Consider the following 26,138-nt stretch of genomic DNA (forward strand, 5'->3'; position numbering starts at 1 on the left):
CCTTAACATGCAGTAAAAGGCTAGCATGGTTTAGGACTTCAAGAAAACCGTCATCTCAATGACTTTCACATTGTAACATGAGACGAGTTTAGTTTGATAGCAATATTACTTATCGATCATTGAGTTGTTAGATTATACTTATATTTTGATCGTCTTAGTTTGTTATTCTCTATCAGGTTTAGAATATCACAATAGGCAGTAGTATAGAACATCTCTACCCACAAAATTAGTATAGAACATATCTACTTACAAAAATTATAGCAAACCTTTGAAAAGCTCCATAGTTTCGACAAGAACTTTCATGCATTAATACAGAAATTGCTCTTGCAAGTACCCATTCTAATTTCTTTGAAAGCTTACATATTTTGGTTGGAATGTCAGCTTGGAGCTTAAGAATGAAATTCCTGATAGGTTCCAATTCACCTAAAGTTTAATTTCAGAAATACAAAATAATTTTGATGGTATGTAGGCTGTGAACAATGGTGGTCTTGGACAAAATGAGTCAATGGAAACTAATAGTGTGTCCGAGCTGCTCTCCACGATCAAATTTGGAGCCAAGGTAGGACAATGTGTCTTTTGCTGAGTTTGGTTGGAAGAGAGTCTTTACGGTTTCATCCTAACAAGTGGTAGCTATTGTGGTTGAAGGGATTTATAAGCTCTGAAGACGCAAAGGAACTATCGGATGAAGTCTTGGATAGAATATTAGATCGCTCATCATCAATACTTGATGGAGAGATAGGCAAAGAGGTGGTTCTTGCTTTAAAAAATTGTACTTTATCATGCTTGGATGTTAAAAAAAACCGAGTGGTGGTGGTTGTGGATGTTTGCTTTTGAGATGTTACTGATTTGGACAATAAATCTATTGTTGTGACTAATGCAATTTTAAAATGTCTGCTTATGGATCTTTGGGCACAAACTGCCACCTATCTTGTTTTGTATACTCATATTTTCAAAGAAGATGTTTGAATCCACGGCAGTAATCTTGTGAAGGAAGCATTTGTTCACTAAAATTTCAAACTTGTGATGGAGTCGTTATATATTATTGGAATGGAAGGCAATATTCTTTAGATTGAGTCTTACACTTTTTGAACATTGCCAGCGAAAACTCACTATACAATGTGCTTTCATTATCATTATTTCACTAATTCAGGTGTACTTTAAGCCGTAGCTTTTGTAGTGTATACAAGGGGAGAGAATGGATAGAGGAGATATGCCATTGGGTTTCCGCTTATCATTTTAGCCTTGAAAATATTATCAAGGAAGTTCTTGTTCACGAGTGGCTTCCTTGTGAGTGAGGCTGGATGTATGAATTACTAGGAGGATAAAACACTATTCTTTAGCATTGAAAGATTTGCTGATGGTTGTAACACCTTAAGCCTTTTTCTCTAGATAACCTCATGGGTGTCGAAGAAGTACTCTCCACCCAGCCAGACGATCTCTATGCAGCAAGCTTACAACAGCTCAGCTTAAGTCGTGGAATCACATATTCATAACTCTATTTTTCCATAGAGCATGTGCACAAAAATTCTCTGTCCCTAGAAAGCTCCCTACTAAAGTCAGCCACGGGCTAACATTCAATCCCCTTCCCATGCATATGTGGATTAAGCCCATGTGGGCCTTTTCTAATTGACTAACCTCATCTTTGCCTCTTGGCACTTACCCTAGGAGCATGGCTAATGAATTAACCTATCTAGTGTGCATCATGGCCTCGGAGTCTCCTAGTTGTCTTAGAACCCAATCATCAAAGACTTGGACATCTAAATCCTTGACCAATTCCTCATAATAACATAAAACAAAGAATTATTTACATTTGTATATATTAATCACCATTGGTCTCTCTAGGGACTTTTTACAGCGACCCATCCAAGGTCATGCTATATGCTGACTTGAACGTATCATTCCTTCCCTCTTCAAACATCAGTGCCCTCAATGATGAAATCTAGAATTTCTCTCTATACCTCGTAAATGGATTCCCAAGTAGCTGCAAATAGAGGAAGACCATGCCAAGCATTCATCGGTATCTAAGAATCATTTCTCTTCAATCTAGGATTCTTGCTGGTTTGCGTGTTGCATTTTCCTCTAGCACTTGTAACATAGCAATTTCACAATTAATGAATCAGTTGGTTGCAAAAATGGTACAAAGACACACGAAATACTGGATATAGCTTGCAAGCTTGTGGTAATTCTAACTGATAGGCAACCTCGCCTATTATCTTTAGGCTTAGACATGCTCTCGACTGCTCTCTTCTGTTCACTGAAAGTCTCAAAGGTCTCTGCGCAAAATGTATAGCATGCTATCGTCCTAGAAAGCGGATAGACAAGCATCCGATTAGTGCCATGCCAGCCATGGCCCACAATATTGGGGTGATAACCTCACTCATTGCCTTCTAGTTAAGGATTTAGTGTGTGAAGGAATCTTGAACTCTCTCTCCATAAATCTCTCGAAAAGATCTTTTCTCATCTACATGTCTTAGCTGTATTAATATCTTGGTGGATATTTGACTTAGCCAGTTCAGACATCCTCCACATTTGGATTGTATATCCGTGGCGTAAGGTACCTTTTTGTGGGACTCTACAAGCTCATACGTCTTTTCAATACTTGGACGTCGTGTACTTGGGCTATCATGGCACTGAGGTTGATCTTTTGCCAGAGAAATTTTGATTAGGTACTACTACCTTACCATTTCTTTCAGCATATCATCATCTATGGCATGTCCTGCATACGTATGGCCTTCCCTAGATGCCAGGTCATCTATAACCTTGGGTTTTATCACAATAGCCTTAGGACAAAGGCGTTGGACATACTCGTCCACTTTTTGAGTTTCCCTAACTTCAGTCATTAGAACGATTTCTAATACTATAAAACTCATATCATGCATAATGCGTGATAAGACATCAACAACCCTTCCTTCTTCAGCATCGTATGTCCTCATGAAATTCTTGCTTGCGTTTTGCCCACCTCGCTTAGCGGTCCCTCAAATCAGATTATTACAAAAATATTTCAGAGTATCATGATCGACATTGACGTAAAAGTCTACACCATATGAATAATGTCCCCATGCTTTCAAAGTATGGATCATGGCATATACCTACTTTCAAAGGCAGCTGGGCTCCCTTCTTGCAATAAAACTTCTGCCATTGGTTTCTAGGAAAAACGGTTTATAGGGATTAACTTTTTTTAACATAGGTCCTTGGGCCACTGCTCTCTTTATTGTGTTGAAGCTCTCTTGTTAATTCTTTACCCAAGCATAAGATACATACATTGTCTTTAGGTCAACTTAGTCAATGGAGAGATAATATTAGATGTCGCTCTAATATGTCTTCTATAGGGCTGTTTAAATCCTAAGAAGGACTGCCAAGCTGTCACACTCTTAGGTATTGGCCACACCAAAATTGCAGCTACCTTCTTTGGACCGTTTCAACCCCTTCAAGAGTTATAATGAGACCCAAATACTCAAGTTTATCCATGCACAACATAATTTCTTATTATTTACATAGAGACTAGCTTTTCCAAGTGATAAGAACCACATTGTCTTTTTGCTGCTTCATCGACCGTGTATCTGCAGCTTCTAAAACCATGTACATGGTCTCTTGGATCATCATTATCCTCCAGCCAGAACGTGGAATAACCTCGGATGGGTTAGTGACAGAAAGTCCTTAGAGAGACTAATGGTAAATTGTAATATATGTAAGTGTAAGTAGTTGACTATTTTGATATGTTATAGGAATGGGTCAAGGATTAGGTGTCAAGTTCTTGAATGGTCGAAGTCCGAGACGACTAGAAGACCCCGAAACTCCCATGCACATTAGCTTGGTGAACATGCTAGCCATGTTCCTAGGCGTGACTACCTAGGAACAAAGAAAGCTTAGTGATTTAAAAAAAGAACCAGAGGTGAAAAATAATTAGGGGTTAAAATGTCAGCAAGTGGCTAAGATTAGTATGGATTCTTCTAGGAGCGAGGGAGTATAAACAGGTTTTTGATTGGAATATCCAAGTCGGATATTTTGAAGGGAGCTAAGGTGAAGGCTCATGCATTTGGCTGTGTGGAGATTCTAGCTCAGATGCTTGTAGGCTTCTTAGAGAGTGAAAATGTTTTAGTGTAACTTTTGCTTCAGATGTACTTTATTTTGTTTCAATTTCGATGTAATACTATTGTCGCAAAAACTATCGTATGTAATTTCTTTTGTTTCAATTTCAATGTAGTACCATTATCGCCAAAACTATTGTTGCTGTTACTTCGGTAGTGAAAGTGGCTCTATCGTGCTCTCAACCTAGTCTGATAGGCCTCCTGGGACACGAACTCTCCCTCTAATAGACTCGTATAGGCTCACCACTCCCCAGATCAGAACCTCTGGAATCTACATATCCTGTAGTCTCCTGATCATGCGGAATCGCGGAAAGTGTCGAAGGCCTTCCGAAAGTCTACAAAACAAGCGTAGAGTTTTTGGTGTCTCGACCTCGCCTCCTGAATGATAGTCCTCAAGGTGAAGATGTGGTCTAGAGTGGAGTGTTGTCTTCGGAAACCTGCCTGCCCTAGAGCACGTTGCCCATGTGCCTCTGTAAGGCTGTTGATCTCCCTCTCCAGTATCGATCCATAGATCTTGGACAACATGTGGCCAATCGTGAGAGTGCGATAGTTCCTAGTATTGATGGGGTCACCTGCCTTGTGTATCGGTACTATGGTGGTGGTATTCCATGAGGGTGGGAAGTTGTGACATATGGCGTGGTCGAACATCTGTGCTAGTACTGGAGCCAAAACCTCCTGTCCATGATTGAAACCTCATGGTCATGTGCTCTCCGGTTATGAAGTTGGGTGAGTGCAGCCTGCACATTCTGTGCAGTGAACAAGTGGCAAGTGGTGGGCCTGGGCATAGTGGACATATTAGGTGATGCTTGCATCGGGACATCAGAGAGAGAGAGAGAGAGAGAGAGAGAGAGAGAGAGAGAGAGAGAGAGAGACATATTAACGTCTTTTGGAGGTCTTGTGGGTCTATGAGACAAAGTACAATCACCAAGAGTAACCCATACAAGCGACTGTGGGCTGAAGCAAAGGGTTGGCTAAGGACCTTTGCAGAGTATTAAGCAGTAAGCTAAAACAAATGCGACAAAAAGAAAACTAGTATTCAAACTCAAGATCAAAATACATAGCCCGGTGCTAGGGTGGCTCTCCTATGAGCTACGAAAATATATCGTATCTATGTTTGTCGGGTCGTCTCTCCCAACAGAGGGGCGTGGTCTGTGTGATCTCTGTATTCGGCGGGGCCAAGTCGATAGTGACCCTTCTCATTGAGCGATCCCCCTCCCCCTTGAATATGGTTGTGATTGTCGGACTTCGATTGTGCGTGCCCTGGTTCGTCTCTGTATCTCTCCAAGTTGCCGTCTCGTCCGAGTGACCCACTAACTCATGTCATCTATCTTCTCCTCCTTAACTCTGCTATGTCCAAGGGCAGACTCAAAAGTGTAAAAATATGTGACATGTCGTTGGGCTCGTTCTAGCTCAGTCGCAGGTGCGAATGTCTCCTCTTGCTCTTTGATGCGGCACAACAAGGTCTCTCTATGTCGTCATATCTTCATCAAATAGAGGCCAATGTAAACTTGGTCCTGGAATGAATTAGTTGGGAGAGAGGCACGAACCCGTGTCCCTCTTGAAATAAGCAGTGGTATTGTCCTTGGATCTCATAGTATACGGGGCAAGTATGTAGGAAGAGCTCCTATGTCTCCACCTCCTCTATGGTGCATAGTCTACATATCTGTTGCTCTTTGGGTGTATCGGCGGCTTTCCCTATCTCAATCTTCAACCGATGGGACGAGACCCGCATTTGTCCGATGCCAGCCGTCAAGGCATGTGAGACTCATCTGTCCTCCAAATACTTGTCTGATAATCACTCCATCCATTGATACTCTGAGGAAATGATCATGGTAGAAGCGGATCTTGGTAGGAAATAAAGCTTGTGACTCGTGGAGCCGAGGTAAATCCAACTGTATGATAGTGTTGATCTCATTCGATGGAATTTAGGTGGTCAGGAGCGTCTAAATTGTCCTGAAATGGGGGAGACGGTCCATCTGGAGCTCTCCCTCCATCCCTCCGTCCCTCTCTCTCTCTCTCTCTCTCTCTCTCTCTCTCTCTCTCTCTCTCTCTCATGCAGTTCTTCAAGGGGAGCTAGTGGAGATTGGACAATCGTACACACCCTAGGGGAAGTCTTTGCAGGACCAATCTTGAAGATGACCCATGCGGCCAAGGCACGACTTACGCGAGGACAAGGAGCTCTAGCCTGCTTTCAGGCACATTTCTAGGACGACGAAGGGATGGCTATTCTACACATTGGTGAGACCAACGGCCATGTATGCAGTACCTTTCTGGAAGGGTGATCTATCAACGACTAAGTGGCAACGTTTGGAGAGGTTGCAAGTTATGATGGGCTCGAGGATGATTCGGAGCAACTCTCTCTCGCCTACAAGATCATACAGGCTGAGTTTGGTACAACACCGCTCCAGGTTGATGCCATCCTCCAGACGGTGACTTATCTCTACTTGGTTTGGGCCTTACCTAGAGGGAGACTACTGAGATTGATCCTAGAGTCGTCTATTCGCCTAGCTAGGAGCGGAATTAGGATGGCTTGGTAGCATGCATATCCAAATGGTTTCGCAGCCACGACATTCAGATGGACCGTCTCCCCCCATTTCAGGACAGCTTAGACGCTCCTGACCACCTAATCCATCGAATGAGACCAACAATCATATGGTTGGATCTACCTCAGCTCCACGAGTTGCAAGCTTTGTTTCCTACCAAGATCCGCTTCTACTGTGATCATTTCCTCAGAATATCAATGGATGGAGTGATTATCAGATGAGTATTTGGAGGACAGACGAGTCTCATATGCCTTGAGGACTGGCATTGGACAAATGCGGGTCTCGTTCACCGACACAACTTCACTTACCGAGGGGAGCCAGGGAGATTGTACAATCGTACACACCCTAGGGGCAGTCTTTGCAAGACCAATCTTGAAGATGACCCATGCAGCCAAGGCACGACTTACGTGAGGACAGGGAGCCCTAGAGCCCTAGCCTGCTTTCAAGCACATGTGTAGGACAACGAAGGGATGGCTATTCGACACATTGGTGAGACCAACGACCATGTGTGCAATACCCTTCTGGGAGGGTGATCTATCAACAACTGAGTGGCAGCATTTGGAGAGGTTGCAAGTTATGATGGGCTCCAGGATGATTCAGAGCAAACTCTCTCTCCCCTACAAGATCATACAGGCAGAGTTTGGTACAACACCGCTCTAGGTTGATGCCATTCTCCAGATGGTGACTTATCTCTACTTGGTTCGGCCCTTACCTAGAGGGAGACTACCGAGATTGATCCTAGAGGAAGGGTGGGCGGGAGGGAGGGAGAGAGAGAGAGAGAGAGAGAGAGAGAGAGAGAGAGAGAGAGAGAGATTATTAAAGGCTTCGGAAGAGTCTATGAGACTGAGAAACTGGATACAACAAATTGTGAGCTTGGAGCTACTAAACGAGCATCCACACCAATGCAGAATGCAAAAAGATAGTGCTAAGTACTACATAGTCATGTCAGAGTGATCGACTACACATCATCATCATTATCATCATCAGTAGTTTATCCTGGTGGATGAGACAACAAGAGCATGAAGTCGGCAATAGAGTGCTGTCGGTTGCTCAAGGGCATGGTCTTGTGTCGTCTCTTGATCATAGTTTTGCGTGTAACCCTTGTCGATCGAGCGCCAACTCTTAACAGAGAGGAGATATCCCCTAGTGTAATCTGTGCGTTAATCGGTTGTCTGATGTGTCGTGTCGCTGGCTCTGGATTCCGGTCATGTCGGGACCTTGTAGTGTGGGGGTCCACCTGCTCTGGTTGGAAGAACTCTGTGATCGAGCTTTGAGAAGGGTCTACCAAGGAGGAGGCCTGTTGCTCCTGTCTCCGTGATTGAAGTAGACGCTCCCGATGCCTGACTGCCTCATGGATGAAAGCCGCCAAGCATCTCTGGTATGGATAAGAGAGAAAACGGGACAACACCCTAGAACTGTTTCTGAAGAGGCAGCAGAAGCGTCGTCGGATCTCATAGGAAACTGGGCACTTGAAAAGGAAATGCTCCTCTGACTCGACCTTCTGTGTGTCACATAATGTGCATGTGGGCCTCTCCCAGGGTAGACCCTTTGCCCTGCCACTCTCAATGCGCAGTCTATGTGAAGAGACCAGTAGAAATCCTCTGTGAGTGGGGTAAGTGGATCTGCGTATATCTCGGTGGGTCAATGAAACCCTCCTCTCATTGGAAGCTCGCTCTCCTCTCATTTCGGTCCCAATCAGGTCTGGAATGTGTGTAGCTTTAAAAGATCATCGCGGATGATCTGGTTGACCTCGTGTGACGAGAGGAGAGAACGGCACATCAATGGTGTACTGGAAGGAAGGGAGTCTGTCCATGTGGAGCCCCAATTGCTCAAACCATCTCTCTGTGCGTGCATACCAGCATCTCTAGTCACCTGTTTTGCTGATAGGGCCATAGAAGGAGTCAATGCTAGCTATGGTAATCTGCTGTGCCCAGAAGTGCAATCCTCGTACTGACCCGGTATAGGTAGGTGATAACCTGAAATGCTGCCCAGCTGTAGTGGGGATGACCCAAACTCAGCCTGAATAATGTGGTGAGGGACGGACGGCTTACCACGGATCATTCACGATAGCATGAGAACCTGTAGCCGCTCCACACGAGCCCACTCTATATCTGATAGATCCGGCCCCCAACAAGGATTTTCATACATCCCCGTTGGATGAACCAAGGAGTCAAACAACAATCCCTTGGTCCATGGGTCCTGAAAGAGTGAGCGGAAGCATTGCCTCTCTAATCTGGCCAATGAAGCGTATCCCCCGGACCTAGGTAGGTGATAACTTGAAATGCTGCATCCAGCTGTAGTGGGGATGACCCAAACTCAGCCTGAATAATTTGGTGAGGGACGAACGGCTTACCGCGGATCAATCTGCGATAGCATGAGAACCTGTAGCCGCTCCACACGAGCCCACTCTATATCTGATAGATTCGGCCTTCAACAAGGGCTGTCGTACATCCCTGTTGGACGGACCAAGGAGTCAAACAACAATCCCTTGGTCCACGGATCGTAGTGGGGATGACCCAAACTCAGCTTGAATAATCTGGTGAGGGACGAATGGACGGATGGGCCCACTCTATATCTGATAAGTGGAAGCATTGCCTCTCTAATCTAGCCAATGAAGCGTATCCCCTACTCAGGCGGGTCTGCATCATGGCTCTCATGGTGAGATAGGTCCAGTGAAGATAACACCAAGGTATGTATATGATGAAACAATCTCAACAGGTGACCCATGAAACGTGAACTGCTCCTGGGGCATAACGGCTCGAGATGTATTGAAGATCATGACCTTGAATTTACCAAGGTTGACCTTCAAATCATGGGACTCGCAAAAGCACTGTGGTGCATCAAGGTGTCTCTAGAGGTCCTCTACTGATGAAGACAAAAGTGCCACATCATCTGCATATAGCAATATCTGGATCAGCGTGCCAACTAGATAGCATCCATCCCTCCCAGTGTTTACATAACTATCTCAAGCTCATCAATGTAGAGGCCAAACAAGGTGGGTGATAAAGGACTCTGCTTGAGACTCTCTCGTAAAGTGCCATGACGGTCCATATGATCTTCCTGGTCATATCCCAAACCTTGTAGGCATCAGAGGAGGCGGGCTCTCGGAACCGTGTCAAAGGCTTTGCAAAAATCCACAAAGCAAAAATATATCCTCTGTTTCCGTGCCCTCGCCTCCTCGATGATACACCCTACAATCCCCTCCGAATATGGGGGACATGGGTTGGACCTCCATCGTGCGTGCCCTAGTTCATCTCTGCATCTCTAGCTATGTCTCTCCACGTCGTTGTCTCATCCCATTGACCCACTCAGCCCTCATGTCATCTATCTACTTCTCCTCAACTCCGCTGTGTCCAAGGGTAGACTCAAATGTGTAAAAATCTGTAATATGTCGTCTGGGCTCGATCTAGCCGGTCGCACATGTCACTGTTTGTGGTTGAGGCAGAAGGATGAGCTATTGGATAGTGAGTTGGCAGGTGATACGGCTCTTATTTTGGATGCCACAACACAGACACTCACCTCGTTCAGCACAGCCTTGGATTTGATTTGCACTACAGCAGGGGCTCATATTAATGGGAACAAATCTAATGTCTTTTGGATTAGTGATAAGGACACTCCAGATTGAGGGATTGACATAGGATTCACTTGGATTCAGAGGGGTGTTTCCATCAGGTACCTAGGATGCCAGGTTGGGGTGGGCATCTCTCCAGCACAATAGTTTGCTCTCCATGTTGGAGAGCATCAGGAGTATCAGTCCATATACTGACCATAGACTGGGGAAGGGTGAACCTGTGAACCCTCCATCACCTCCGTACATCTGGCCCTCCAAATATGCCAAGCTGCAATGCTAGCCAAAATGAGTTTCTTTCTGATGCTCTCCACAACACGGGAGCAAACTGCTGTGCCAACTTGGCTCCAATGGAAGATAAGAGTCGATAGTACACCTGAGGGAGGCTGGGGAATTTGAGGAAGAGTGAAAATATCCAGCCATCTTCCTCCATAGGGTCAAAGCCCAACAAGAAAGGTGTTAAGAAAATCCTCCTGGAGCTCAGCGCCAAAGAACTAGCCTGAAGCACTGTACTTGTTGCATCAGGGGAATCAAAAACAACTTGAAAGAAACCTCGACCAAGCAGACGAACGTTTGTGAGGTGCCCTGTGAGGTCTCCAGGTAATGCAGCGAGCATCCAATCCCTGGCCTGTAACCTGGAAGTGTGGGACCCATGGATGCGAGCAAAGAGCGATGTCGAGCTCTCCTGCTCTGTATCTTTTTTGAGCTGCTGCAACTCGTCTTTTGAGAATGTGATGGTTTCGCGGCCGGTGGAAGCGGGCGAGGAAAGAAGAGGCATAGAAATCTGTGGCTACCTGCAAGACGGCATTTGGATGTGTATGTAAAACTCCGTCTAAGTCAACAAGCTGTGAAACGCTCTCCTTACTGTGTCTGAGGCCAAGAGTAGAGAAGTACTTGTTGACTCTATCTCGCGTCTGAGTCCAAAATGACTCTCCGGCATGAAAGGCATACTCTGCTCTCTGATCTAACAAAGACTACTACTGAGCCCTTGCGGCAGCAAGGCGCTCCTGACCCCGAGCATCTGTAGGCCTCTTCCAGCCAACTGTTGGCAGATAACTATCTCTTGCGTGAGGATCTCGATACGAGCAACTGAGTGATAAAAGTCGCTAATATCTGAAACGGCTACAACTATATCTGACGAGGAAAGCTGCCCATCGTGCATGTGAGATACCCAAGTCCGCAACCCCTTGTGAGGCTCTTCTTTGCGTAAAAGGCATATGGAATCCTGATACTAACAAAGCGACTCCTCACATGAGGATTTGAAACAAACACAGCAACTGAAAATGATCTGAAGTGGACACCCCAGGTGTGATGCAAATCATCCCACCTTTGTCCAGAGCCAAATCATCCACATAAAATCTGTGAATCCGTGCATGGATAGGCATCTGCAACCTCCTGTTCGACCAAGAAAACAGGAGTGACTGCGGCTGGTGGAAAGCATCATCATGCCAAGCATCTCTGCCACTGTACCGAACAAGGAAGGCATCCCAGGTTGCTCTCTCTAGGGAATGGATACCACCTTTCCTGGCTCCTCTTTTGTTTGTGGGCATTTTAACCATATTGAAATCACCCCCAATGATCCAAGACTCTGCAATGCAAGACCAAGAAAGCAACTCCTTCCCAGCCCTATAATATCAGCTTGAGCTCTAAGGTAATAGCTCATAGCTTTGGCCAGAAATAAAAAGAGAAAGGGGACTAAAGGGCATCCCTGACGGACCGATCTGATAATTTGAAACTTGTCTCCCTTGACTCCACCAATGAAAACTTGGCTATGGGCTGATCTGTAGAGAGTTGACACCCGTGTTGTGGAGAGCATCAGAAGGAAACTCATTTTGGCTAGCATTGCAGCTTGGCATATTTGGAGGGCCAGATGTACGGAGGTGATGGAGGGTTCACAGGTTCACCCTTCCCCAGTCTATGGTTAGTATATGGACTGATACTCCTGATGCTCTCCAACACGGAGAGCAAACTGTTGTGCTGGAGAGATGCCCACCCCAACCTGGCATCCTAGGTACCTGATGGAAACACCCCTCTGAATCCAAGTGAATCCTATGTCAATTCCTCAATCTGGAGTGTCCTTATCACTAATCCAAAAGACATTGGATTTGTTCCCATTAATATGAGCCCCTGCTGTAGTGTAAATCAAATCCAAGGCTGTCCTGAACGAGGTGAGTGTCTGTGTTGTGGCATCCAAAAAAAGAGCCGTATCACCTGCCAACTCACTATCCAATAGCTCATCCTTCTGCCTCAACGGAAGACTCAGCCCTATAATATCAGCTTGAGCTCTAAGGTAATAGCTCATAGCTTTGGCCACAAATAAAAAGAGAAAGGGGACTAAAGGGCATCCCTAACTGACCGATCTGATAATTTGAAACTTGTCTCCCTTGACTCCACCAATGAAAACTTGGCTATGGGCTGATCTGTAGAGAGTTGACACCCCTCTAATCCATGCATCAATGAATCCAAAGCGAGCGCGGGTACCCTCTAGAAAGCCCTAGTCTACTCTATCATAAGCTTTCTCACAGTCTAGGAGTAGAATGGCAAGCCTATGGCCATTATGCATGGCCCAGTCAGAAGCCTTCCAAAATGAGAAGATGTTATTCAAGATGCTCCTACCATGCACAAATCCTGTCTGCGTATCATGTATAATATCTGAAAGAAAGAGGCTGTAGATGTGGGCTGATAGCTTTTACTAAGATTTTGTACAAAGTACCCAACAGAGTGATCGGTGTCCACTAAGACACTAATTTCCTGCAACCCGCTTTTGGGATAAGATGAATGACACTCTCAGTACGTGAGTCTAGCATCGCACCCGAGTCCCAAATGCCCTACAGGTCTAAGGTAATGTGATCCCCAATCTGATCTCAAAATGAAATAAAGAAAGAGGGTGTAAGCCCATCTAAACCAGGGCACTTGCCCTTGTGAAGGGCAGAGAGAGCAATTATGAACTCTATGTTGGTGAAAGGTGCATCAAGTGAGACTATCAAATCTCCAATCACCAACATAGGTAAGTGCTGCCAAATAACAAATTGAGCATCATCTCTAGGTAGGCGACGGACGAAGGGGGCTGAGAGAGGGGATTAGAGGTGAGAGAGGTGGGGGAAGGGGCGGGGGAAAACAGGGCTGAGAGAGGGGCTGAGGGGGGGGGCGAAGGGGGCGGGAGAGGGGCTGAGGGGGTGGGGGAAGGAAGCGGGGGAGGGGAAGGGGGCGTGGTAGAGGGCGGGGGAGCGGGCTGAGGGTGTGGGGGAAGGGAGCGGGGGTAGAGGGCAGGGGAGGGGGTTGAGGGTGCGGGGGTAGAGGGCGGGGGAAGGGGGCTGAGGGGATGGAGGTAGGGAGGCAAGGAGGGGGCTGAGGGAGGAGGGAGAGGGGAGGCAGGGAGGGGGATGAAGCCTGAAGGGAGGGAGGAGAGGGGGGCGGGGAGGGAGGCAGGGAGAGGCCGAGAGGGGACAGCAAGGGGACTTGGGGAGCAGCAGCAGCTGGTCCGATGTATATGCCCTCCCGCTATGAGGCTCAGTTTGTCTTCAAGATAGCTGGTAAATGTTTCATGTCTGTGCTTATGAATGGGTGCATGCTTCTAGTTGTGCAGTGATGAGAGCTGACTATGAGAGTTGATTTGATAAAGCTGTCTATCAATGATAGCTTTCACTCTGAGAATTCATTTAGGTTAATGATTCCTGTATGTGGGTTCGGGGATTTGGTAAGTGTTGGGATAAAACCTATTACATTCAAACTAGTTGCTCATCTGTGTTCTCATGTGTTTTTCTTGTTTTTATTCCTTGGACAAATCTTTTTCTTGGCACATTGTGTAGTGCTCAAAGCTTTACAATTTCATCGCTAATATGTTCTTATTTGTTCTTCCAGGAATGTTCAAAAGTACAGCAAAGTGAGTCAAGTATCTTGGACTCTTTCACAAAGATAAGGGTCTTTGAGGTGTGGAGTTGGGCGTTTTACACTTGCTTATTGTTCATTCAACCTATGCTGTAGTTATGTGCTGACCTTTTTGACCTTGCTAAACATTCAGTATATCCAGTAAGGTTTAATCATATTTCTGTATTTACCATATATATCTTGTTCATGATCTCATGATTTAATGGTCTCTGCAGGGAAGTGATTATTCCATGGCTACATACAAAGATATTGGAGGGGAATGGGTTGAAACAAAAAAGCGTGCACGCGTTTCCAGAACTGTAGAGATTGATGGCTATCATGTCAGTATTTTACTTGAGGGACTGGGATTTTTCTGATTCTCGTTCAGTAAAAAAAGTCAATTCAATATTTGATAATGATCTGGACCTGACCTAATGTGGAGAGGCTGCAGGATAAGCAAGCTCTTTATCTATTTACTTCAACTAACTGGTTCTATCTGCTTGATGGAAAAATTTTAAGTAACCAATTTTAATGGAACTGTTTTTGTAGATTCTGCGTCAGAATCTTTATAGCTTGGAGGAAGGTGAACCGAGTGTCTTTGGGCGGGAATGTTCAAAGGATGCTGAGGTGTAAATTTCGCATTTGTCCATAAGTTATTCTTGCTTTTATATTATTTTGGGATTAGACTCATTATGTCATAATATTTTCAGGATTTCAAGACTCCTAAAAGAAAGCTGCAGAGGGCTGGCATTGATTATGAGCATGACGACATGTGTTTGGTATGTGGGACAAGGACTACCTTTATTTAAGCATGGTTCCTGGATACCTACTCATCTGCCAGGACTTCGGATGTGAATTAAAATGATGTACTTTGAAGCTCTGCAAGCACATTCTTAAAAAACCTTTCATGAATGATGACCTGGCAGTTGTGCAAGGATGGGGGACTTCTGATTTGCTGTGATGGGTGTCCTGCTGCATATCATGCCGATTGCCTTGGATACAGTGAGGCTGAACTGGCAAAGCTCACAAGATTGAAGTGGTTCTGTCCGCATCATAATTGTGGAGTCTGCGGTAGAAAGGTACAGCTGTAAGATTCACATTGTGTGTACAGTTCTGCTTCCTTGAAATCAGAAACTGCAGAAATGCTCCCAGTATGCGTTGTTCTGCCTTACCTTTCAAAGAACAGTCTAGTTGCAAAGTACTGCAGGCAGAACAAATGATGCATTAATGAAGTGATTAGGGGTAAATCTTGTTCTCAACTATGAGGAGTTTATGCACTCAAGTACTATGCTTTCGAAGCACAACCAGATAGTTGACCTCATGTAAATAGCACCATACAACCTGGTGGATGCTTCTATTCGGCATTCTTCTTGTGCATTGAGAAGCACAAGTTCTCCCTGATTTGGGTTTGGTGAGCGGCTTGCTTGCTCACCACAAGGTAGCCAGCTCTCCAGTCATTCCAACTAGATCAGCCCTTACTGCAGCAAGTCTATTCACCCTCATTTTTTATTGACGAGGATGGCATGATTTGGAAATTCATAGTCAAGAAATGTATTGGTTGCTTCCTTCTCTCCATGCAGTCTATGTTTGATGGGGGCTGCCAGTCATTCCAATTGGAGATCACTGTCACACATGCAAGCCCCAAAAGAGGAGGATGAAGAGGCAAGTGATTATGCATATTCAGTCTCAGAGCGAAGCCAAATGGTCAGCCCTTTCTCCAGCAAAAGTCCATTCTGCCTCAGTTTGGATTGATGAGGATGGCATGATTTGAAAATTTATAGTCATGAAAAATGTATGAGTTGCTTCCTTCTCTCCATGTAGTCTATGTTTGATGGGGGCTGGCAATTGTTCCCATTGGAGATTAGTGTCTTATCTGTGAGCCCCCAAATTAGTAGGATGAAGAGGCAAGTGATGATTCGTCTTTTGTCTTCAGAGGGAATATAAATTACAAATGGGTAATTCGGTTCAGGGGGAAGCGAATTACGAAGCCCAGATTCAGGTGGAGGGCATGAGTCTGGAATTGGGTTCAAAACTTTAGGTTTCCTAGATTGGGATCCGGAGGCAAAAGTTCCAGGTGGGACTCAAAAGACAAGTGACCTTGCTGACAACCTAGATTGTGTCACACAAACATTGCACTCATTATGTAACACACTCTAAGGCAGCCAATCAGATGTAGGTATTGCATCTATTGCATGAGTTTGATGCAATCTAATTGGGTGCTGTATCAATGTGCCACATAGGATGGGGTTGAGGCTTTTGCTTCTATGAGAAGTCACTTTGAGGCTTCTTTCTGACACCTTAGCTATACGATGGGTTCATTTTTCATTTTGCAGCTCATTTGCTGCACTTTCAGTTTGGTGCATGCATTGTAGAGATCCATTGCAGCAATTCGTTGTGTATGCATCAATTCTACCTGTGTGATTGTGGAGAGCATCACAGTGTAGTGAACCTCCCTTGTTTTCTTTCATGGTATCAGAGCCATCCTTGGAAAACTTGTGAACATTTAAAGTGGGTAGTCTTCTTCCAAAAAGGCACACAGGTTGAGCTTGACTATTTGAGCTCCTAGAGAGCTCCTCTATAAGCCTGGAGATCCTTCGCTTTAGTGTAGAGAAGAGTCATAGCTGAAGGTGATCCTACAGATAGAAACTTGCAAAAGAGGGCTTGTGAAACACAAAGTCTCAATCTGAGATAGAAGGCAAGTGGGTGGAGCAGATGAAAACCTGCAAGCAAACGAAGATAGTGACGACCAACAATGTCGACTTAGGACAGAACAAATCTTTGAGAGGGGGTGAAGACCTGACGGAACAACATAGTCAACATAGGACTACGCAGAAGAAGGCCTGCGGGATGCTTTAAAGGTCTCTACAAGGCAAAAGCTTAAGGGGGTGCAACATAACGATGTGAGGAGAGGCTTAGGTGAGCAAAAGAAACAATTATGGACGAATTGTGAATACTTAGACATTCAAACGTCAAAGATATGCAACCACATCGATATGACAATGTAAGTGATGCCATATGCAAATAATTTTGCAGAAGATCAATGCAAAAGGACTAGTGGCTGGATGAAGGTGGCCGTAGCTGCACATGAAGGGACTTGTGGTCGGTTTGTTGCATGAGATGATTCCCTTGGCAATGAACTACTTGCGTCCCATGTCACGACTCCCCAACCAAGAGCGAACTACTACATGGTCCATCAGGTCTACACTCAAGAGAGTACACTACCTATGAACAATGACCAGGTCATGTGCTTATATTTATGATGTTCTTTCAAGTACATTTAGTATGTAATCCTAAGTGCATGAATTAAGCTCTAAATAGCCCTCTGCTCTCAGAATAACCACTCTTTTCCTAAACTAACCTTACTTTTTCAGGTAATCTAGAGGGGAAATGCATAAATGAGCTTGAAAGCAAAGAGAGAAGAGAGTAAGGGAGCAAGAAACTATAATTGAAGCTTGTATGTGAGAAGGAAATACTGCCCTTCACCTCCAAAGTGCTGATAGAAGAAGACCTTTATATAAATGGATGCTCAAGTACCTGTGGGTGTATAGATACGTATTTTTTTTTTTTTTGGCCGAAAAAACAGTGCTAATTATATTACTTCGAGAACAAGATACAAGAGGTCAGCTTATAGCTGATGGGCTGCGTTCACAAATCAGACACAGCCCTAAAAGGTAGCAAAATAAAACATCCTCTCACGGAGGGATAAGACGAGTATGAATGAACAGCCATCGGGGTGGTGAGTAGTGCCACCGAAGGCCCTACGTAGTCTGCTCGAAGAAGAGGCCCTGTGTGTCCCAAGCCCGGAGGAAGCGTCTCCGCTTCTCCTGACCGGCCCGGGAGTCTCCCTGAATCTGGTCCCACTGGCCTCTGAGGGTATGAATAATCTCACTCCAAATCTCCGCCATGATCTGGGCAGTCGATAAGGAGGTGCCACCGAGGATCTGCGCGCAGCGCGAGGTCCAGATGTGCCACCTTGTAATGCTGCTAATAATCTCCCAGACTGGCTGCCTCTCCCGAACTCCTGTATCGGCCTCTGCTAGGTGCTGCGGGATACCCTCGAGCGGTCCCCACGTCCCCTGTGTGATAAGGAAAGTGGGGTCCTGCTGGCATGCCTCGAATAAGTGATGAAGACCAGGTGCGGTGCTGCACCAACAGAACGCGCCCCAAGTGATCAATCCTAGCTCTGGTGCTGCGCGAGTAAGAATCCCAAAAGTCCACCTCCACACATCCTGGGCGCGAGTGCAGCTCCACAGGCAGTGTTTTGGTGTCTCCTCATCCGCATGGCAAATCTGGCAGCATCCGTCCTGGCCTATCTGCCTCAACCAGCTCCCCACTGGAAGACCTTTGTGGGCAAGAAGCCACAGGAAGTATGAGATCTTCCGCGGCCGCCAGCTCTCCCACAAGGCCTTCCAGAATGCCTGCAACAAGAACCTGGAAATACCCTGTGCGTACCAGCTGGGTCGCTGGGTGGGGGGGCGGCTCTGCATCCTCCCGAGAACTCGCCTGCCCAGAGTCGTACTGTAGGCGAAGGAGGTCGGCCCCTGTCCTGTCACAATCTCTGGCCACCACCACTCTCCTGGGTCCCAATCAAGCTCTGACAAGGCCCGCCCCTTCCAGAGCCAAAGACGCCAAAGCTGCACCTGGTCCTGCTCGATGCTAGGGTCGGTACGCCAGACCTTCCCCAAGAGGCATACGACCCGAACCCTCTGCCACGGGAGAAGGGGGTCGATGAGCGCATCCTCTCTCCTGAGTCGTCCATCCCCAGAAACCGCGAAGAAGGAGATAGAGGAGTCATCCATACGTCCTGCGATCACCAGTGGAATGCCACGGGGGGTGAACTGTCCCAGCCAGCGGGTGTCACCAGGCATGAGGATCTGAGGCTCAGGTGGAACCAACCGAGCAGCTGGGATCGCACCGTCGATCTCCGTGCGTCTCGCCTAGGCTCCACGTGCACCTCCAGCTGCGTCTGCAAGATCAGTCATCTCCAGATGTCTGTACGTATCCCTCCAAACACGAAGGGATCGGGCAGGCCCCCTCATCCAGCCATCCCACCTGATATGTGATCTCTCCCCCAACTGAAGGCCCTCGGCATCTCTGACCTGACCGTTCCAGATAAGCGGCTGGCGATCGATCTCCTCCTGACAGCTGGGAGGGGACTGAATGAGACTGAGGCGGAGCCGCCTCCAAACCATGAGGAGGCTACGAACGAGTGGGGAGCGGGGCTGAGTGAGCGGGGCGGAGGTGAAGATCCACCTGAGGGATGGTAGCCACTCTCCACCTCGGCGCGGAACACAAGAGCCGACTCCCTACTGAAGTAACATCTTCCACGTCTGCCCCCCTGGGGTCAAACCGCGGATGACAAGCTTGCCTAACAAGGCCTGACTCTGAAGCTCTGGATCAATGACCCCCAGGCCACCCTCAGCCTACGGAAGAATGACTGTCTGCCAAGCAACCCTGGCTCTGGTATCTCTATGACCATCCTCCCCAGACCAAAGGAAGTTCCGAACCAACCTCCTGAGCTGTGCCGCGCTGGATCTCGAGAAGCACCAGCAGGAAGCCACATACCAAGCCGTGGCTAGGAGGACCTGGTTAACTACCAGGGCACGACCTGCAAGAGAGAGCTTAGCAATGCTCCAGAAAGCCAGCTTCCGTCGGATGGAGTCTAGCACCGGGAGAAACTGTTGAGCTGGCGTGATGTCTAGGCCAACCTGGAAGCCAAGGTATCTAGCTGTCTGTCCACGTGGAATCCATCTGAAACCCAGAAATCGCCCCCACTGAGAACACGCCCCAGGGTCTGTGAGAAAACCAACTGATTTGTTCCAGTTGATTTTCGCGCCAGCGGCCGAGCAGAAAACCTCCAGGGCCATCCGCACCCTCTCTAGCATCCGCTCATCGTCCTGGACATAAAGGGCTGTATCATCTGCGTACTCCGAGTCCAAAAGCTCCGTGTCCTCTCGGAGTGGAAGGCGAACACCCCTGAGCCCTGTGGACCTCGCCCGAAGGTAGTAAGTCATGGCCTCGGCGAAGAAGAGAAACAGGTAAGGAGCAAGGGGGCAGCCCTGACGTACTGATCTCTCCAAGCTAAAGCGCTCACCCATCCTGCCTCCAATGATGACTCTGCTAGACGCTGTCCTGTACAAAGCTGAGATACCCTGAATCCAACCTGCCAGGAAACCTAGCCGCTCCAGAGTCCCCTCCAAAAAGGACCAGTCCACGCGATCGTAGGCCTTCTCGAAGTCGAGAAGTAGAATGGCAAGGTGTGATCCGCTGTGCTGAGCCCACTCCGCCGCCTCTGAAAAGGTGAAGACATTATCCAGAATACTGCGATCCTGGACAAAGCCTGTCTGAGTGTCATGGACGAGGTCTAGGAGTAGAGGCCGAACTCTAGCACTGATCATCTTGGCGAGGATTTTGTAGGCAGTGGTAAGGAGAGTGATCGGACGCCACTGGCGAATCTCCTGTCTATCTCCTCCCTTCGGGATGAGGCAAATCAGTCCCGAGGAAAGGCTCTCTGGCATCTGACCGCTGCTGAAAATCCCCTGCAGAGCTGCAAGGAGGGGCTGATGGATCTGGTCCCAGAAGGAGGTGAAGAATGCTCGGGATAGCCCATCCTCACCTGGGCATTTCTGTCCGTCGATAGCCATCAAGGCCTCCAACATCTCATCCGAGGTGAACGGCGCCAACAGCGTCGCCTGCATGCTAGGCTGGACCAGGGATGGAATGTGCCTCCACACCTCCTCACGGGCACGACTAGCACGAGGGGCTAGCGGCTCCTGCTGGAAGAGGGTCCTGTAGAAGTCAGTGGCCAACCCCAGGACCTCCCTCGGATCCGTGACGATGTGACCATCCGTTGTCCTGAGACTCCGAAGCTGATCACCTGCAGCTCTCTGGCCATGCGTCCTGAAGAACTCCCTGCACATCCGGTCACCCTTCCGGGCCCAGAAGGAGAGAGAGGCATGATAGGAAAACTCGGAGCGACGCTGGAGTGTCTCCTCCAAGAGGGCTCTGGCTCGAAGGGCCTGGATCCGAAGCTCCTCCGAGCCCGGGGAAGCCTGCTGGAGTCGCTGAATGGAGGCGAGGTCCCTCCGGAGAGCTCTCTCTCTGCCCCACCAATCCTGTCGAACCTGTAGGGCTGCGAGCTAGTAGATCTGGCTGGACTCCTGCAGAGCCTGCGCGATCGAGTCTACCAGATCCACGCCCTCCCCCCAGTCTCTGTCCCAAAGACTGCAAATGCTGCTGCGCACGTCCACCCTCGAGAAGATGGAGTCGGGAATCCTGCATGATCAGGGGGGAGGGTCTGGGCTGCCGAATCTAATGATAGGAGCACAGGCGCATGGTCGGAAAGTGTCGTCCCTGGAACTATACCCGCCTGGCCGCCTTTGCTGATGGCCCAATCACTGACATAAAATCTATCAAGCCTCTCCAGGAGTCTGCCTCCTTCCCTGCGGAAGCCCCAAGAGAAGTCTAGGCTCCCGTGCCAACGCCGGAAGGACGGGTCTCTCCAACTGTCCCTCCCTCCTGTCGCGAAGATGAAAGAGTCCCAAGCTGACTGCTCTGCCTGAGCCATACCTGTGAACTCCGGACCTCTGCCCTGCTGGTCCTCCAAGGTCTCCAGGTTGTTGAAGTCACCTCCAACAATCCAGGAATCCATGTCTGGAAGAATCCCTGTAAGTGTCCGCCAGAAGGTGGCTCTGCATCGGAGGTCTGTGGGAGCATAAATGTTGAGGATTCCTATTTTGGATCCCTCCAAATCCAGGCCTACCCAAAGGGCTCGGCCTGGGATCAATGTGCCGTGACCGAAAACTCCCAAGGCTAATTGCTCGCACACGGAGGTACAGACACCCCCACTCCTCCCCTGTGCGCCGATCGAGGGCTCCCAATAAGTGTAGGAACGTCCAGGGAGAACCTTCCCGCAGCTACGGGAATGAGCTGCAGAAAGCTTGTGCTCCTGGAGCAGAAGTACATCCAAACGACCAATCACTGCAGGCTGAAGTTCCTGTCGCAAAATGAGCTTCCTGGGACCACGGGTGCCAGAAGAGTGAAACCCGTTCACATTCCAGGATACGAGGTGTAGGCTCATGGAGAGGGATGGGGGGCTGCGAACAACTGTCTGCGCGCGGTCGAAGTCAATGAAGAATCAGACATATCGGAATGGAGGCGCTGCCGCTTATGAGAAGGTTTGGAGGGGGAGACGGGGTCGTCCTGCCCGTTCTTCAACACCTTCAGCAAAGGCGAGAGGCCTTTGGTGCCATGAGCAAATGCTTTCTCGAGCCAGCTCGAGATCTCTGAAGTGGTCATCCCGTAGAAGGTTCGGAGTTTCTGATGGGACCAAGCTCTGACATCCTGGGGGAGAGGCCATGACAAGGGAGGTCTGAGGATCACAATCAGTCGGAAGCGTTTGGCGGCGCAACGCCACCGCAGGCGCACATCGCCCTCGGACCACTGAGTCTCGAGAAGCTGCCCACCGGACGGGCCTATCCAGGAGCAAACCTGGGCGTGTGTCTGCTCTCTGAGAGCCTCCCAAACCGAGTCGTCTGTCCAGGTCTCGGTGCCATCGCTGAGGAACGTGAAAGCGAAGCTAGGGCCATCCCTAGGAGCCAAGGCGGCAATCTTCCCATCCGCCCCTTTGCGGAGCAGGAAGATACTGATGTCGAGACAAGCCGGGAAGGTCCCAAGGTCGGCCACATCCAGGTAGTCCCAAGGGCCAGATCTGTAAAAGTCTCGAGGAAGCTCTCTCTCCTGAAGCTGAGACCCATCTGAGTCTGCCACTGAGGGGCTAGCGGCTAGGGAAGCTTGCTCCAGTGGTGGTGTAGACTCTGGGTGTCCTGCCAACGGGGGGAGGGGGAGGAGGCTGAGGGATAGGCGACTCGGACTCCACGGAGGCGACTGGCGGATAAGGTGGAGGAGGTGGAACGGGGGCTGCACTCGGCTGGGAAGCCGACGGTGCAGCTAACTATGTAGGAGAGGCGAGGGGGACAGGGGGGGGGATGGGGATGCATCTGGAACTGGGGCTGAGAGGGAGGAGGAGGAGATTGAGGAAGAGGAGGCGGGGGCTGAAGCTTCGGGTCGGTCGAAGGGGGGGGAAACTGGGGAGGGGGCTGGGACTGAGAGGAAAGGGGCGGGGGAGCGGGAGAGAGGGGAATCTGAGGCTGTGGAGGGCGGGCTGCCATCGAAGAAGAAGCTCTCCCAGGTCCCTGGGGCGGCTGCCTGTCAGGTCTCTGGGGTGCTGCTGCAGGAAGGGTAACCTCTGCCTCCTTGCCTTTATCCGAAATCTTCTTGTTCTTTCCTCTTTTCCTTCTAACCTTGGTCCAACCACCCACTAACTCTGGACCAGACTCCGGCTGCCTCGGCTCCTCTTGACGTGGCTGTCCGGGGGGGGCGGGGGCGGAGGGGGCAGGGGCGGGGGGGGGTCGAGACGAGCTGGCGAAGCGTGGACAAGCAGCCGCCAAGTGCCCAAAGCCGTGGCACCGCAGGCACTGACCTGGCTGTCCGGTGACTATCATGCTCTGGGTGATGCTGCCTGCACCTGTCACAATCTCGATCACTGCAGGGAGAGTCGCAGGATCCGCCACAGCCACACGGACTCGGGGGGCTCCTGCTGTGGTCACCGCGTCGGCGAAAGTGTCGTGCATAACCCAGCCAAAATGGGAGCCCAAGTCCCTGACAATCGGCCGCAGCTCAGCAGCAAGCCCTGGAAAAACTAGTGTCACTGGGTGGCGAGGTATACGGAACCGAACATCGAAATCCGCTGCGCTGAATCCACGGTACCACGGGACTATCATGATAATCTTCCCATCCACCGATGTGGGGGAACCGGCAATCAGGTTGCTCGCAGCTTTCTCATTGGAGAGTTTGAGCCAGAAGATGCCCCTTCCCATAAGGGCCACCTCCTCAATATGGCCATCCTCTAGCAGGAGAGTGGACTGGAGCCAGTCCCTGATGGCTGACCTGGAGGGGGAGTGTCCAATGACTCTACCGTAAACAGAGGTACGGGCAAAGTCAATGGCAACCTCCTGAACACGAGATGATTGTTGCTCTGTCAGGATAACGCGGTAGGCATCTGGAGAGGGAGGGTCCGACTGGGCCTCCGGATCCGGGCAGGGGGCCGCCATACCGCCAAGACTAACTGCAAGCTTCCGATGAGGAACAGGCTGCCACCCAAAAAAGGGGGGGACGAAGCGGGAGGGTGGAGCCTGGGTGTGGGGCGGGCGAGGCGAAGTGAGGGGGCGGGGGGGTCGGAACGGAGGGCGGTGTGAAGGGTGCGGGGAATACGGGGGGCGCGGAAGGGCGGGGGGCGGGGATGGAGTGGCGGGGGCGGGGAGAGCGGAATGGAGGCGGGGAGAGCGGAATGGAGGCGGGGGGGCGGGTGAAGCGAGGGGGGGTCGGCGCAGCGGCGAGAGGGGGGGGGTGAGGTGAAGCGAGGGGGGGGTTGGGTGAAGCGAGGTGAGGCGGAGGGGGCGGGGTGGAAGAGAGCGGAGGGGTGAGGGCAGCTTAGACGAGGGAAGGGGGGGGGAGTGGAGGCGAGGGGCCGCGATGGAGAGGTGAGGTGGAGGGGAGCGGAGGGCGGGGCGAGAGAGCAGCGAGGGGGCGAGGTGGAGGGGAGCGGATGGCGAGAGAGCAGCGAGGGGGAGCGAGAGCGAAGGCGAGGGTGCAGCGAGGTGGGCGGCGGGTGAGGGGGAGGGGGGGCGGGGGGCGAGGGCAGGGGTGGTCGCAGCGAGGGGAGGAGCTAGGGGGGAGGTAGAGCTAGCGGCGGGGGGGGGGGGAGGGGAAGCTCGCAGGAGCGCACACTTTGTTCCAATCACTCTATAGTTCCAATTATATAGATACGTATTTGTGAGAGCATATGCTTATACAATGGTCTACACCCACCATTGGGTAATGATGACGTCAATGGAGATGTCAGAGTAGTCAGTCCTTGCTATGTGTGAGAGTTTGGAGATGGAGAAAGCTAAAAAATTTGGAGCTGAGTTGAATTGAAGCTGCAAGAATGAGATACAAGAGGGCCATCAACATGATAAAACCCTAAAACCGAGGGTCAGTTAAAACTCACCGGTGTACTAACTCAACCACTAAATGTGGTTGGAGGGAAAAACCTTAGAAGGAAAAAGTGTCCCTAATCCTCCTACCTAATTAATACATTGGCCACTACCTTAAATATTACAATATTTCCAATACCCCAAATATTACAAATATTTCCAACACCCCCTTTAGTGACAATGTATTGGTGTACAACTCACAGATGGAAGTAAGCCTGAAGTTTTGCAGAAAGCTTCAAACTTTTCTTTGGAAAGGGCCTCGGTGAAAAAATCTGCAATGTTCTAATGTGTATGATAGTAGATCAAACTGCTCTCTCTTGCATGTAACCTCTTTCTGACATAATGATAATGGACCTCAATTTGTTTCGTGCGTGCATGAAACATAGGATTCCGTGCCACTATAATAGCGGTCTAGCTATCTGCTGTGAGTATGAGAGTCGATGGCTGCAAACCAAGCATATGAAAACCAACAGGCTGACACACATACACTTCTTGTCCCCTTCCAGCAAGGCTGCTTTTATATCTAATTGATGTGCTTTCCAACCAAAATGAGCAAACTGGAAACACACACCTGATGGTGGTCATCCTGGAAGTGGGAGCAAAAGTTTGATCATAATCTATCCCCTTCTGCTAAGACTATCCTTGGCAACCAGCCTTGCCTTGTACATTTCAATGGTACCGTCAGATATTTTACTCTTGCGCACCCATTTTGTCCTAAAAAATTTCTTCCCTGTGACCAATTCCACTTGTTCTCATGTACACACATACAACGATATGGTGGTGTAGGATAGACTAGGACTTAGTCTATTTTGGTGTGTAGTACTTGGGTACCATATATACCAAGTACTTGTACTTCATTTTCATTGAGCATTCTATTGGAGTTTCTGTGTGACCACTTCTTGCTCACTTATGTTCACGACCTTTCTCCATTTGTTCCTTTATGTGGTATCAGAGCCACACTCACTAGCTCCCGGTTCCTGTCTTGCTTCCTGTCACCAAAACCAAGATCTTTGGTGTCAGTATGTTGCTCCTGTCA

At 48.9% G+C, this 26,138-nt stretch overlaps 1 protein-coding gene across 1 annotated transcript in view; it reads left to right on the top strand.

Annotated features, from left to right (window-relative positions):
- Positions 1-26,138, top strand: part of LOC147901527 (chromatin remodeling protein DDM1-like) — a 128,085-nt gene that overhangs the window by 86,817 nt on the left and 15,130 nt on the right. The window contains exons 22-28 of the mRNA XM_087375035.1: positions 470-559; positions 646-747; positions 14,061-14,129; positions 14,303-14,407; positions 14,616-14,693; positions 14,777-14,845; positions 14,993-15,145. Coding sequence (XP_087231161.1) covers positions 470-559; positions 646-747; positions 14,061-14,129; positions 14,303-14,407; positions 14,616-14,693; positions 14,777-14,845; positions 14,993-15,145 — 666 coding nt within the window. The remainder of the gene's footprint in view (positions 1-469; positions 560-645; positions 748-14,060; positions 14,130-14,302; positions 14,408-14,615; positions 14,694-14,776; positions 14,846-14,992; positions 15,146-26,138) is intronic.

This window comes from Dipteris shenzhenensis, chromosome 5 (assembly GCF_047967505.1).
Source record: "Dipteris shenzhenensis isolate YYH24624 ecotype China chromosome 5, Dip_SZ_1.0, whole genome shotgun sequence".
In the NCBI taxonomy this organism is placed as follows: Eukaryota; Viridiplantae; Streptophyta; class Polypodiopsida; order Gleicheniales; family Dipteridaceae; genus Dipteris; species Dipteris shenzhenensis.